The 13,592-nt window shown below is 42.4% G+C and overlaps 1 protein-coding gene across 3 annotated transcripts in view; it reads left to right on the plus strand.

Moving 5' to 3' along the window:
• The window catches only part of LOC126175634 (endothelial PAS domain-containing protein 1), a 702,263-nt gene that overhangs the window by 355,527 nt on the left and 333,144 nt on the right, over nucleotides 1–13,592 (plus strand). Inside the window, exon 1 of one of the 3 annotated variants that reach the window (XM_049922533.1) lies at nucleotides 2,311–2,433. The exons of the other annotated variants lie outside the window; for them this stretch is intronic. Within the exon in view, the coding sequence (XP_049778490.1) occupies nucleotides 2,396–2,433 (38 nt within the window). The 5' untranslated portion in view covers nucleotides 2,311–2,395. Of the gene's footprint in view, nucleotides 1–2,310; nucleotides 2,434–13,592 lie in introns of those variants that run through there. 3 annotated transcript variants of the gene reach the window in all.

Consider the following 13,592-nt stretch of genomic DNA (forward strand, 5'->3'; position numbering starts at 1 on the left):
CAGCGAAGGGTACAGGCAAGGGAAGAGAGTCGCCAGTGGATACTGAAAATCTCTGAAAAAGAGCTGGAGAACAGAAGAGAAGAGAAAGGATGAAGAGGTTCTGGGACGAGAAGAAAATGCACTTCATGAGGGGGCTACGCATGGTCCTATCGAGACCGTAACGGAAGAAGGAGAAGAAGAAGAAGAAGAAGAAGAAGAAAGGCAACAATAAGACACCTGGTAATGGTAGCTTGCTGACGAACAGCTTCGTTCTTAATTAAATAGCAAATAGTGACGGAATAGCATTCTGTAATGTATCCAATGTGGTTATTTTTCTTTTAGACAGGGAAGAATATGCTCGGGAGTAATCTGAACGTTCCATTTTGCTCTCTGTTAACCTTGCATTCGATCACCATGCGTGATGACGTTGATTACATTGACGACGGGCGTGTTGTGAGCGGCTTTCGGCCCCACTGCAGTTACCCTTTGAGAGGAGCAGATGTTTTTGACTCAGGTAGTAGAGGTGGACTCTGAGCAGCTGAGTCGCAACGGTTTGCAAGCCACGCGGATGCCGTGCCTACTCTTATCTCGGCCGGCAGTCATGCCATGCGCTTCTAAGAAACAACCCGACTGCAACGGTTGAGAGAGCACCTTAGGTGAACAACTCGAGCACCAAATCTCTGCCGAGTGAATTGTTGGTGATGCCTCTACTCTTATCTCAAAGTGAACACTGCACTAAATTCCCCCCCCCCTCTCTCCCTCCCACCCCCTCCCCTCCTCCCTCTGCCCTTATGGGAAATGTGAGAGTGAGTCCCAGTATGGGTGACCACGAGGTCCCTACACTTACGAATACAAGTCCTCAAGTAGTAAGTTTATTATGTTCACAGTTTTATGTTACGTTCCGAGACTTTGACATTCACTAGCAAACTATGCAGAGACACAGTACCATCGTCACATGTAGGGCATTTCGTGTACAAGCGCACCCTGCACCGATGTAACTGACTCTCTACTTACGGATTCAGAAATTCGTGCAGAAATATAAGCCTTCTAACCAGCTATAGTCCTCTCCGCTCTTATCCACTCATTAGATAAGACTCCTTTATCCACTACCTAAAAGGTCCACACAAGATTATGATCGTCTCACGCAATCATTACCCGCCTCCTTTGCCACAAAACTGATCATATGCCGAGCGCTCTGCCATGAGTGGCTCGTCATCCCTAGATGTTAAAGAACCTCTAGTTCATTACAAACATAGTTTATACTTTACGCCAAAGTTGATGTACTTTAAATATCATTTTCTGCTTTTGGCTATTACTGTTTTTATTGTGCTCCTTCAGTTTCGGCTTATGTACAGTGCCGAACAGAAGGACTCGATGTCGTGTTACAGCATAGAAACTGGCTGCAAATAACATTGCTCATGTAGGGCTGTGTCACACTTGATGGCAACGGCTGTCATCAGTGACATGATTAACGTGATACATAGATTTATGTTGTTAGCTGACTTCAACCTGCATGTAACTATCACAAATGCACGTATCTTGTAACTCATGTTATGATAGCCATTGACTCTGTTACCATCAAAGGTGACATCCGATAAGGACGTTGTTATTTTTAACCTGTTTCTATACCGTAATATGACATTGAATCCGTCTGCTTGACACTGCACATACGCCGAAATTGCAACAGTACAATAAAAATAGTTGCAGCTGAAAGTGTAAAATGACCTCATTTAAAGAACTTTTAGTGGCTGTGGGTCTGCATTACAGGAAGTTATTTGATGTTAATTTCAATTTGAATAGCGCGAGTACTTTATTTTTCACCTTCTTTATTTCATTGATTAAGGTTTCTTAAAGAACAGCGGCTGGAAGCAAAATTCCACCTGCCATTGGAGAGCGAAATATACGATTAGAAGGTACAGAACATCAACCAAAGCTGTGGCCCTGTCTCGGTGATCCGATTTTCGTGGACAAATGTGCAATTAAAAATATTGCATCCACGGCCCCTTCGTTGAAGGGGAGACGATGAAGGTGTCCTGGATGTCCGGGAATTATCAGTGTAAGAAACTTACTGTTTAGAGCAGCTACTTCCAAAAAATGCGGGATTCATTGACTGCCAAAGCCCAGTGAGGATACGGAATAACAAACAGAAAGACATGATCTATCTATATATATCCTACAAAGTGTAAGAAAGCGCAGAGATACACCTCCTGTGCACTTACTGGTATAATCATTTCTAGCCACTGAGCGATAAGTACTGCCTACGTCATGAGCAGATAGCGCCTGCAGAGAGAATCCGACCGGAAAGTGCTTCAGTATCAGGGAAAAGATAGCAGCGTACGAGCTCGTTTCTGTAATTAAATCGGGCAGTTAAGCGTATTGAAGTGAATCGTGCTTGCTCCGGACAGTTGGAATAAACATGTGTCGAGTGCGACTGCGGGAAGAAGACAGGATTAGGTGAGTGTGTTAGTATGGTGTGTCGAACTACACCTGATTAATTTTGTCCCAGTGATTTCGTATAAATCCCCAGTGCCACTAGCATCTGAAGCAGTAATCTTCGTATTTATAGTAGTAATTTTATTACGCAGATCGAACTTTTAGTTCATTTGCTCTACAGTTTCTGACATTCAGAAAGATTAGATTTATTTGTGGAAAAACAATTAAAGATGCGAGTGCCGTTTCCTTGTGGTCACTGATATCTGGACTCTCAAGACCAGGAAGAAATGTATCTAGTGATGTGTATTGCGTTTTGTGAGAGGTACCACACATGGTCACAGGTTTGATATCGAGCACTGCGTTATTCATATGTTGTTGTTGTTATGTTTGTGTTCACATATTTGTTCACTTGCATTTTTTGACACCAAGATCATTGCAGTGACGGACGTCAACTGTTTCCGCTATCTTCGTTGATAGCGCTGCCATTAACACGTATTTCGTCATAGACATTAGACCCAATCAGTAAAAAAACGTACAGTGGTGGACACGTGGAGACTATGCTCTGAGGGGGCTGGACACTGAATTGAACATCTGCATATTATAGGTTTTTTTCTGCAGCATTGAGACGGCTGCTTTGAACGTTAGGCGTTTCAGTTAGGCATCCATGTCACACAGACGCAGGTTAAGACGAAGTTTCCTGTTACAAAACGTGGCGCTGCCCGTTACTGTATAAGCGATCATGCTACCCACCCCCCACCTCCCCTCCAATTATGTTTGAAAACTATACTTTGCTCTGTAATAATCACGTCGACAGTGTAATTATAAATAGTTGTCTTGTCTTCTAAACGTACTCATAACATTTGGCAGAAATATTCTTAATATATAGCACATTTAACAGATAGAAATCAAGGTTAAAGACATATGAAACGGCAGATGTAAACGTAATCGTACTTTAGAGACGTTGTTATGTTTTGCGTAGTGATTTAGCTGCCACCTACAGACGGCCAAAGAGATACAATGTATAGAATGGTACGTGTTAGTTGCTGCAAGAAGACAAGACTATTCCCAGATGATTGACAAACTTGTATTGATGATATTATGCTACCATTGGAAAATAATCAAAGAAACATAAAAGCTGACGTTTATGAAGTCGTAGCTAGTATTGCCAAAGGAATGTCAAAGTTAGTACTCGTTCTTAGCAGTGCTTGTTTTACATGTTTGCACTATGACAGATGTAATTTAATTTGATTTCTCGTAATGACTGTGTACATGTGTGACTCATTTTCCGCACATTTACATGATACTTACACATTTAAGTTTTATGTAATCTGTCTGGAAAGCAACAGCTGTATGCAAAATATATCTGGTAGTAAAACTGAGATCAGAAGACCTGCAGAGTTAATACATTTTTTTGCTAATGAGACCTTCCTCAAATAACATTACGTTAATTAGCTGAAGATGCGGAGGTTGCGTTAAATTCGAAACAGTGGATGACTAGGCAGTTTTCATATGCGTAAGATTATGTCATAGATGTAATCCACATCATGGCAGAGAAGCCTTGGATTGAATCTCGAAATAAAATAGCATTTTTGTTTTTGCAGCTAATGTATGATTATATTGCTTTATTAATACTTAAATTTCCTTTTTGTTATATTTGTACCAATCTTTGATTGCAATCTCAGTTCATATAAGTTCCGGTTTAACTTGCACTCCTTTTTCCCCACTTTAAATATAATATGGCTTCATTCTTTTGTGCATATTGTAGTCCAAGTGTATTCTTATCCTCTTCTTATGGAGACTTTAACTTTTGTATTTCTCTGAGCCATATTTTTGTAGTTATATAGCATTTTACGTATGCAGAAACTTACAAATTTTTCGGGTGAAGTCACGTGAAAGTCAAGACCCAGTGTTGAGGTAACATTACCCGATCTCGCATTCTTATTGTGACTTCAACTTTCAAATGTGTTGTGATTTCACCGGTCTTGGTGAAGTTCTTCTGTGCAGCCGCTGGAAAACTCTCCTCACAAAAGTATATACTGTTTATGTGTACCGAATTTTGATTTAGTCGATATTTTATTTATTCCTGTTTACTTAATATCAGGTTTAGAAATAATAAATGCCTGAGTAACGTCTCACACGATTAAAGAATGCCAGAGGAGAAGGAACCATAGTTTGCTCCGCTATGACGAACCTCAACAGTTTTTTTTTTTATATTAACGGGAGCTGTGGTTATCTTCTACACACATAAAAAAAAAACGTTTTTCATCACCCTGGTTCCCAGAACTCCTGAAGATAGACGTTGACTGTGGATACTGTATCACAGACACAGTCCTTTTGACTGTTCAGAGACGTCACTAAACCCGCCCAAAAACGTAAACAACCATGCGTGAGCAGCGCCTATTAGACAGAGGGGGTCCGACAGCTGACCAGTTCCAGTCTTTCCACCAGGAAGGAGGTACACGGCTCGTGTAGTCTGTAGCTCAACCATGCCTAGACGGTCAATACCGCGGTTCGATCGCGTCCGCATGGTTACTTTGTGCCAGGAAACGAGGGAAACGTCCATGCATCTCGGAGCGAACCAAAGCGATGCTGTTCGGACATGAAGGAGATACAGAGAGACAGGAACTGTCGATGACATGGCTCGCTCAGGCCGAACAAGGGCTACTACTGCATTGGATGACCGCTACTTACGAATTATGGCTCAGAGGAACCTTGACAGCAACGCCACCATGTTGAATAACGCTTTTCGTGCAGCCACAGGACGTCGTTCAAAAATGGTTCAAATGGCTCTGAGCACTATGGGACTTAACATCTATGGTCATCAGTCCCCTAGAACTTAGAACTACTTAAACCTAACTAACCTAAAGACATCACACACATCCATGCCCGAGGCAGGATTCGAACCTGCGACCGTAGCGGTCACGCGGTTCCAGACTGAAGCGCCTAGAACCGCACGGCCACACTGGCCGGCTCAGGACGTCGTGTTACGACTCAAACTGTGCGCAGTGGTCTGATGATGCGCAACTTCACTCCCGACATCCATGGCGAGGTCCATTTTTGCAACCACGACACCATGCAGCGCGGTACAGAAGTGGCCCAACAACATGCCGAATGTACCGCTTAGGATTGGCATCACGTTCTCTTCACCGATGAGTGTTGCATATGCCTTCAACCAGACAATCGTCGGAGACGTGTTTGGAGGCAACGCTGTCAGGCTGAACGCCTTAGACACATTGTCCAGCGAGTGCAGCAAGGTGGAGGCTCCCTGCTGTTTTGGGGTGGCATTATGTGAGGCCAACGTACGCCCGCTGGTGGTAATCGAAGGCGCCGTAACGGCTGTCCGATACGTGAATGCCATCCTCCGACCGATAGTGCAACCATATCGGCAGCATATTGGCGAGGCATTCGTCTTCATGGACGACAATTTGCGCCCCGATCGTGCACATCTTGTGAATAAATTCCTTCAGGATAACGACATCGCTCGACTGGAGAGGCCAGCATGTTCTTCACACATAACCCTATCGAACATGCCTGGGATAGACTGAAAAGGACTGTTTATGGACGATGTAACTCACCAACCACTGTGAGGGATCTACGCCGAATCGCCGTTAAGGACTGGGACAATCTGGGCCAACAATGCCTTGATGAACTTATGGATAATATGTCTCGACTAATACAGCCATGCATTTATGCAGGAGGACGTGCTACTGGGTATTAGAGGTACCGGTGTGTACAGCAGTGTGGACCACCATCTCTAAAGGTCTCGCTGTATGGTGGTACTACATGCAATGTGCGGTTTTCATGAGCAATAAAAGGGGCGGAAATGATGGTTATGTCGATCTCTGTTCCAATTTTCAGTACTGGTTCCAGAACTCTCGGAACCGAGTTGATGCAAAGCTTTTCTAGGTGTGTGTATAAGCGAAGCTCATAGCATGTGAAACTCAAGTAAAAATTGGTGTTTGATAATACGCTATTTTTGTTCTAATAACTTTGACTTACTAGAGATATAATTTACGCCAGTAAAGACAACCCGCTCTCGTTACGAACAAGTCACGAATATTCACCACGAAATATTTATTTTCATAGAGCTGTTGCTTACTGAGGGTTGACTGTTGCTACGCTTCTAGGTACTTTTTAAATTGACAGATAGTGCTTTATTGCTACCTTCTCTTTAATAAAAACAAGATGAAGTACGTTATCTGTGATTGCGGTTTTCTGTCAGCTATAGTATAGAAAATGATAAATAGATGCTGAGTATTGCTTTTTTTCACTAGCGAATTTTAGTGTTTTTTTGCATAAAAACGTTTGTTACGCAATCGGTAGTCAATATTATCCAATAATTAATTTGGACGGTATTTCTACTACTGGCACATAACTGCACGGGAGACTGGTTGCATAAGAATAATGAATGGCAGTTCTCGACAAAGGAAATAATTCCACATCAATGTCCGAAAATACAAGCATGGTTGGGCTGCCCTCCGTCTCTGATGACCTTAAAGTTGACAGATCTTTTAAACGCTAAACGTCGGTTTATATCCTTTTGTCACATTTTCGAACTGGGTCCCGTGTTCATTTCATCAAAACTGAGTCTTGGATTCTCAGTAGCATATCGTTATGTACCGTAGTGTAGATTGTTAATTCAAAAGAAAGACTAGAGAAATCAGTTTAGCGATTTGTTTCAAATGATGACTTTCTTAGAATTGATAATTTGTTTACTACATTGATGATGCGAGAAGCTACACTAATCTGTGGTGTAGTGTTGACATCTTTTTAACCGTGATTGTACTACAGAATTTGATCGTCTGCACCAGTCACCTTATGATGGTTATTTATTCACGCTATTACTTTCAGGTATGACATCTCGATACTAGGCGATTACGTACATATATCTGAATAACAATTAAAAATATGGTTTTCGTGTAGTCCATTACAATAATATATGAAAAAACTATATTCGAAAAATAATTACTGAAGTGCTCCTTCAAAATCTCCAATAATTACTCAAGTGCTCCTTCAAAATCTCCATATGCGTAAGAATTTGTTGTTCGATGTGACTAGCTTCTATGTAAGTGATTAGCTCGTCTTTATGACACTATCATTGCCGTGAAGACACTGATGGTGTTGGCGCCGTTTCTTTGTCCTGAACTGGTATGGCAAGCGAAAAAGGCGAGAATTTTATTAAGGCCAAGTTATTTCTTCGGCTACACAATACACAATGATTTTGGGATGCTGAGTCATGCGCGAAATTTATGTGCTTCAGACTGCGCAACTGAAAATGTGCTGATTGTCTGCTTGTGCCACGTTTCTTGAAGCTTACCAATCGTTCGTACGTTCGTTGCTGCAATTTGCGTGGTACTTGCTAACTGTATTGTATTGTATGTTAACCGGGGGGCCTAGAAACGACGGAGAGACTCCGTCCCGCCGCAGCCGCAGAGGTCTACAACCCCACGACGACTATCGCAGTCCACTTCACCCCTTCGCCGTACCTCTCTTTCAGGGTTATTGTGCGGTTTGGCCCCCGGTACCCCTCCCCCCCCCCCCCCCCCCCCACACACACACACACACACAGGGAACGTCTCACACCAGACGAGTCTAACCCCTATGTTTGCGTGGTAGAGTAACGGTGGTGTACGCGTACGTGGAGAACTTGTTTGCGCAACAATAGCCGACATATTGTAACTGAGGCAGAATAAGGGGAACCAGCCCGCATTCGCCGGGGCAGATGGAAAACCTCCTAGAAACGACCCACACCTCTCCGGCTCACCGGACCTTGACGCAAGTCCGCCGGGCGGATTCGTGCCGGGGCCATGCGCTCCTTCCCAATCTGGAAAGCCGTGCGTTAGACCGCACGGCTAACCGGGCGGGCTTGCTTACTGTTCAAGCACGACTCTACGTGTTTCACGTGGTAGATTCACTGAGGTAACAAGAGTCACGGGATACCTCCCAATATCGTGTCGTTTATACTATTCAACGGGCATTGTATTCTGTGTATCCTTCAATCAATCCATTGTTCAACTAATTAAATATGAGGCAAGGAATCGATCACACTTGTAATCAGCACTGAAAAAAGAGAGGATCCGTCTGATTAAAGTTTTCTCTGACAAAGAATTGACTCTATGGCTCGCGCTCTATAGGCGTGGTACGAGCAAGGAAAGTCAAGTTCAGAGTTGAGTTCGAAAGCTATTTCGTAGCACGTAAAAACCAGAAGCGAACTTTTTCACGCTCTGTGGTAAAACTGTTATCTCAAGAAAGCTCTGCCGCTCTCGTGAATACTTTTATTTTGTAATGCTGAGACCGGCAATAGCTCGAAATCATCGTTTCTCAGTAACTCAGTGATATCGCTGCTCCAGCCATGTGTGACATTTCCACTCGCTCGCAGTGTCAGCAGCTCTGTGGTCTTTTGACAAGCTAGCTGCCACGAAGTCGACGGCGGCCACAGCACTGCCTCACGTCCCACGCCGTTGCCTGGCCTGGCGTGGCGGTGAAACATCCTTCACTAAAGCCATCCTCTCACGGGACGTGAAAACGCACGTTTACGAGGAGCTGGTGACGTCACAGCATGGAATTTCACGTTCCACTACACCGCGGAGCGTGAAATAAAGGATCTGGCACGTCAGATTTTTGCCTCGTGAAGAGGAACGTGGCCAATGAAGCTCGACATCGTCTTCGTCACAATCGGAAGATAGGAGCCGCCATATTTTATGGCGTTAAACATCGTATTTGGCGGATTTTCTTTCGCGTAGAATACGTGGCATAAATGTAAAGTATTTCAGAGCATCAGAAATTTGCGGATCTCTCACAACCGCTACGAAAAGAAAAGAAAAAAAGGAAACTACATATCGGTAGGTGTATGCCAGTCTGTAGTTGATGTTTTTAGTGTTATACGATGAAGTACATTATTCCAGAGTGGTGGTAGCCAATGCTACATCAAGAATATTGCCCAAACTGACCTTAACGATATTAGATTTAAAACCGGAAGTGAAATGAAAATTCAATTCAGTTAACGAATAACTTCTGCTAGTATATGTCTCAGATCATGTTACTGTGTTACGTAGTTTTCCTCTACAAGCAATTCGCTGTTCAAGCCATCGACGAGTCCAAAATCTTCTTCGCAATTTTCTCCGCCCTTCTTCGACAATCGCTGACAATAGTTAACACAGATATTTCGTGAGCGTCCATTTTCGTAAACAAACTGCGTGGTTTGCGAGCCAGATAAAGCAGGCAACCGCCGCTGGAGAGCGCTGAGAGTGGAAATCACGCCAAATAGCTCGTTCCTTGCGCCGACTGCGCTCTCTCACATGAGATCGAATGCCTCGCCCGCGTCCACGTCAGCATTAGCTGCCACTTGTTGTGTGAGGACGGCTTAAGCGTTAACGCAATCTCCATTCCTTGACGTTCTTTTTACCACAGATCATCTTTAACGGTGATAACTACTTTTTGTCGATTATGGCCAGGTAATACGAAAGACTCTTAGCAAGTGATTTTTCATTACGTACCTAAACAAATCAGTTTGTGTGAGATTCATTTCTAAGAAACAATAATTTACTTTGCACGCAACCATATTTCTGAAAATTAGCCGAGTGATAGATTATCTGCGATTGTTAGTTAATGTAAAACAGTTGTATTTTCAGTCACCGCCACAAACAACTTGCACAGCTATTATCACTTTCAGCGTTTAAGGAATCTTCAGATAGCCAGTCCTACAGAGAGAAGATTATCGTTTCTTCGTAGGGACTTCAGAACGTTGGTTAAACGTGTCGTCCCACGTTGAAACCATTGCGCATTACGACCACGTTTTCAGAAGAGACGCACTCTGAAGTTAAAGTACACGAGACAGCGCGACTCATGTCGGCAAAATGTGTAAGTTACACACAGATTCACCGTCAAATTATGGCTGTATATCGACCATACCTGCTACTGTCAGTTGGAAGCAGTTGTTAACTAAAACTTGGCATGACGAACAAATATTGCGATCTCAAACACAAATAGAATAGAAGACGACGTGCCCAGACGGATCAAAAGCGACAGCAGATAAATATAAAGTTACTCGCAGTCCTTCATTGATGATATGCTCTCATTTTTGCCGTGATTGTCTGTTAGATCGTTGTTCCTTCAATATTTTAGTGGGATATACTGATGATCTTTCTCTACGTGGGACCATATCACACTAGTATCTGTTATTGTGACTGAAAATATAACTGATTAATAAATTGCGAAGTGTGAGTCGATGACTGTATGGTAAACTGTTGAAATAACAAAACACTCCGTGAACTACTATCAAAATCTATGTTTATTGGTTGCAACTCGTTTCGGATCCTTCCATCCGTTACGTCTTCAGGTGATAATCTTCGACCTAGTGAACTACTATCAAAATCTATGTTTATTGGTTGCAACTCGTTTCGGATCCTTCCATCCGTTACGTCTTCAGGTGATAATCTTCGACCTAAGTATGGAACTAAGTCTCCGAAATGTGCAGTGATTAATAAATGTAAGTGCTTAAGACTGGCTACGCACAATTTTCGTTGTTTTGAAAATATTGTACTATTTTTCCGTCACCCATTTCCGTAAAGGATCTGTTCTTCGGTCGTTTTTGATCGTCCTGCCAGCGTGTATAACTGAATGACTGTGTTCCGCTTGTAGGACTTAAAGTTGTGCATCGAAATAAAGAAGTACGTATAATTAGCATCCTGCGTTTCTCTTTAAAAAGGTAACTTGATACAAGCTGTACCTCCTGATCACTACAGGCAGATGTCACAATGTCGTTGTGCCGTTTTCCCCGTCTTATCGATCGTTTGCTTAATTCCAACAGCGCTGTTCGTGGAACTACCCAATGTTGTTTACTGAACATTTAGCTTTAACGCAGCGGATTAAATTATTTGAAAAAAGTATTTATCTGTCACTTGGTACGAGATAACACTCGCTATAATTGAACGGTAAGTTTCCGAAGACAACGTGGTAATACACCATTGCCACGGGCGGATGGAAGTTGCGTAATGCAGAAGTATCCATTCTCAGCGTATAGTCGTCACAATAATTTTTCATCCAAGCTACAGATGGAACGATTATGCTAGTGGAGGAACCGTGTTTCCGGGGCGTAATAGAGTGATGTGTCATCTGCTTTGTCGAACATGAGCTATCGTTTCCACAAACATTTCCGTTTTAGACAAGTAATACTATGTCACTTAAGTTGAGCACTTAACAGTGTACGGCTAACGTCAATTCAGAATAATCATATTTTGACGACGTATTATGTCCCGTTGACCATGGCCTAATTAGAGACGGAAACAAACTAGGATTGAGGATAGGGAATTAACTGTGTCATATTCAAGGAAACCATCCCACCATTTGCCTTAACTGAATTTGGGGTGAATGTCGGAAAACTAAATGTGTATGATCGGACGGGCTTTCGAACCACCATCCTCCCGAATGCGAGTCCAGTATTTGATGGAATGTAGTTCAGGAATCCAATGATGACTCTGCACAAAATAGACATGCATTGAAAAAGAAAGAAGAGCATTAGCCATTCTGTGTATGATGCAAAAAACAAAAGTAAAAGCTTGGAAACAAATAATAGCACGCATTGACGAGGAGCTACTTCAACATACAGCTAAAGAAATGCCTTCAGGTAAAAAGAGCAGCCAGGTGAAAAATCAGGTGTAAACTATTTGTTAATGATGTTGTTGTCGTGGTCTTCAGTCCAAAGACTGGTTTGATGCAGCTCTCCATGCTGCTCTATCCTGTGCAGGCTTCTTCATCTTCGACTAACTACTGCAACCTACATCCTTCTGAATCTGCTTACTGTATTCATCTCTTGGTCTCCCTCTACGATTTTTACATTCCACGCTTCCCTCCAGTACTAAATTGGTGATCCCTTGATGTCTCAGAGTGTTTCCTACGAACCGACCCTTCTTCTAGTCAAGTTGTGCCACAAATTCCTCTTGTTCCCAATTCTGTTCAGTGTGTCCTCATTGGTTACGCGGTCTACTCATCTAATCTTCAGTATTCTTCTGTAGCGCCACATTTCAAAAGCTTCTATTTTCTTCTTGTCTAAACTGTTTATTGTCCATGATTCACTTCCCTTCGTGGTTACACTCGATACAAATACTTTCAGAAAGGACTTCCTGATTCTTAAACCGATACACAGTGTTAATAAATATCTCTTCTTTAGAAATGCTTTCCTTGCCATTGTCAGTCTACATTTTATATCCTCCCTACTTCGACCATCATCAGTTATTTTGCTTCCCAAATAGCAAATTCCATTAACTGCTTTAAGCGTCTCGTTTCCTAATCTAATTCCCTCAGCATCACCTGATTTAATTCGACTATATTCCATTATCCTCGTTTTACTTTTGTTGATGTTCATCTCATATCCTCCTTTCAAGACACTGTCAATTCCGTTCAACCGCTCTTCCAATTCCTTAGCTGTCTCTGACAGAATTAAATGTTGTCGGCAAACCTCAAAGTTTATTTCTTCTCCGTGGATTTTAATTCCTACTCTACGTTTTTCTTTTATTTCCTTTACTGCATGCTCAATATACAGACTGAATAACATCGGGGACAGGCTACAACTTTGTCTCACTCCCTTCTTAACCCCTGCTTTCCTTTTGTGCCCCTCGACTCTTATAACTGCAATTTGGCTTCTGTACAAATTGTAAATAGCCTTTCGCTCCCTGTATTTTACCTGCCATCTTTAGAATTTGAAAGAGAGTATTCCAATTAACATTGTCAAAAGCTTTCTCTAAGTCTATTTATCTTAACCCGTCTTCCAAGAGGAGGGGGGTCAGTATTGCCTCGCGTGTTCCTACATTTCTGTGGAATTGAAACTGATCTTCCCCGAAGTCGACTTTTGCCAGTTTTTCCATTCGTCTGTAAAGAATTCGTGTTAGTGTTTTTGAGCTGTAACTTGTTAGATTGATAGTTCGGTAATTTTCACACCTGTCAGCACCTGCTTTTTTTGGAATTGAAATTATTATATTCTTCTTGAAGTCTGGGGGTATTTCGCCTATCTCATACATCTTACTCACCAGATGCAGGAGTTTTGTCATGGCTGACTCCCCCAAGATTGTCAATAGCTCTAATGGAATGTTGTCTACTCCCGGGACCTTGTTTCGACTTACATCTTTCAGTGCTTTATCAAATTCTTCACGCAGTAACATATCTTCCATCTCATCTTCGCCGCG

This window comes from Schistocerca cancellata, chromosome 1 (genome assembly GCF_023864275.1).
Source record: "Schistocerca cancellata isolate TAMUIC-IGC-003103 chromosome 1, iqSchCanc2.1, whole genome shotgun sequence".
NCBI classification, from domain to species: Eukaryota; Metazoa; Arthropoda; class Insecta; order Orthoptera; family Acrididae; genus Schistocerca; species Schistocerca cancellata.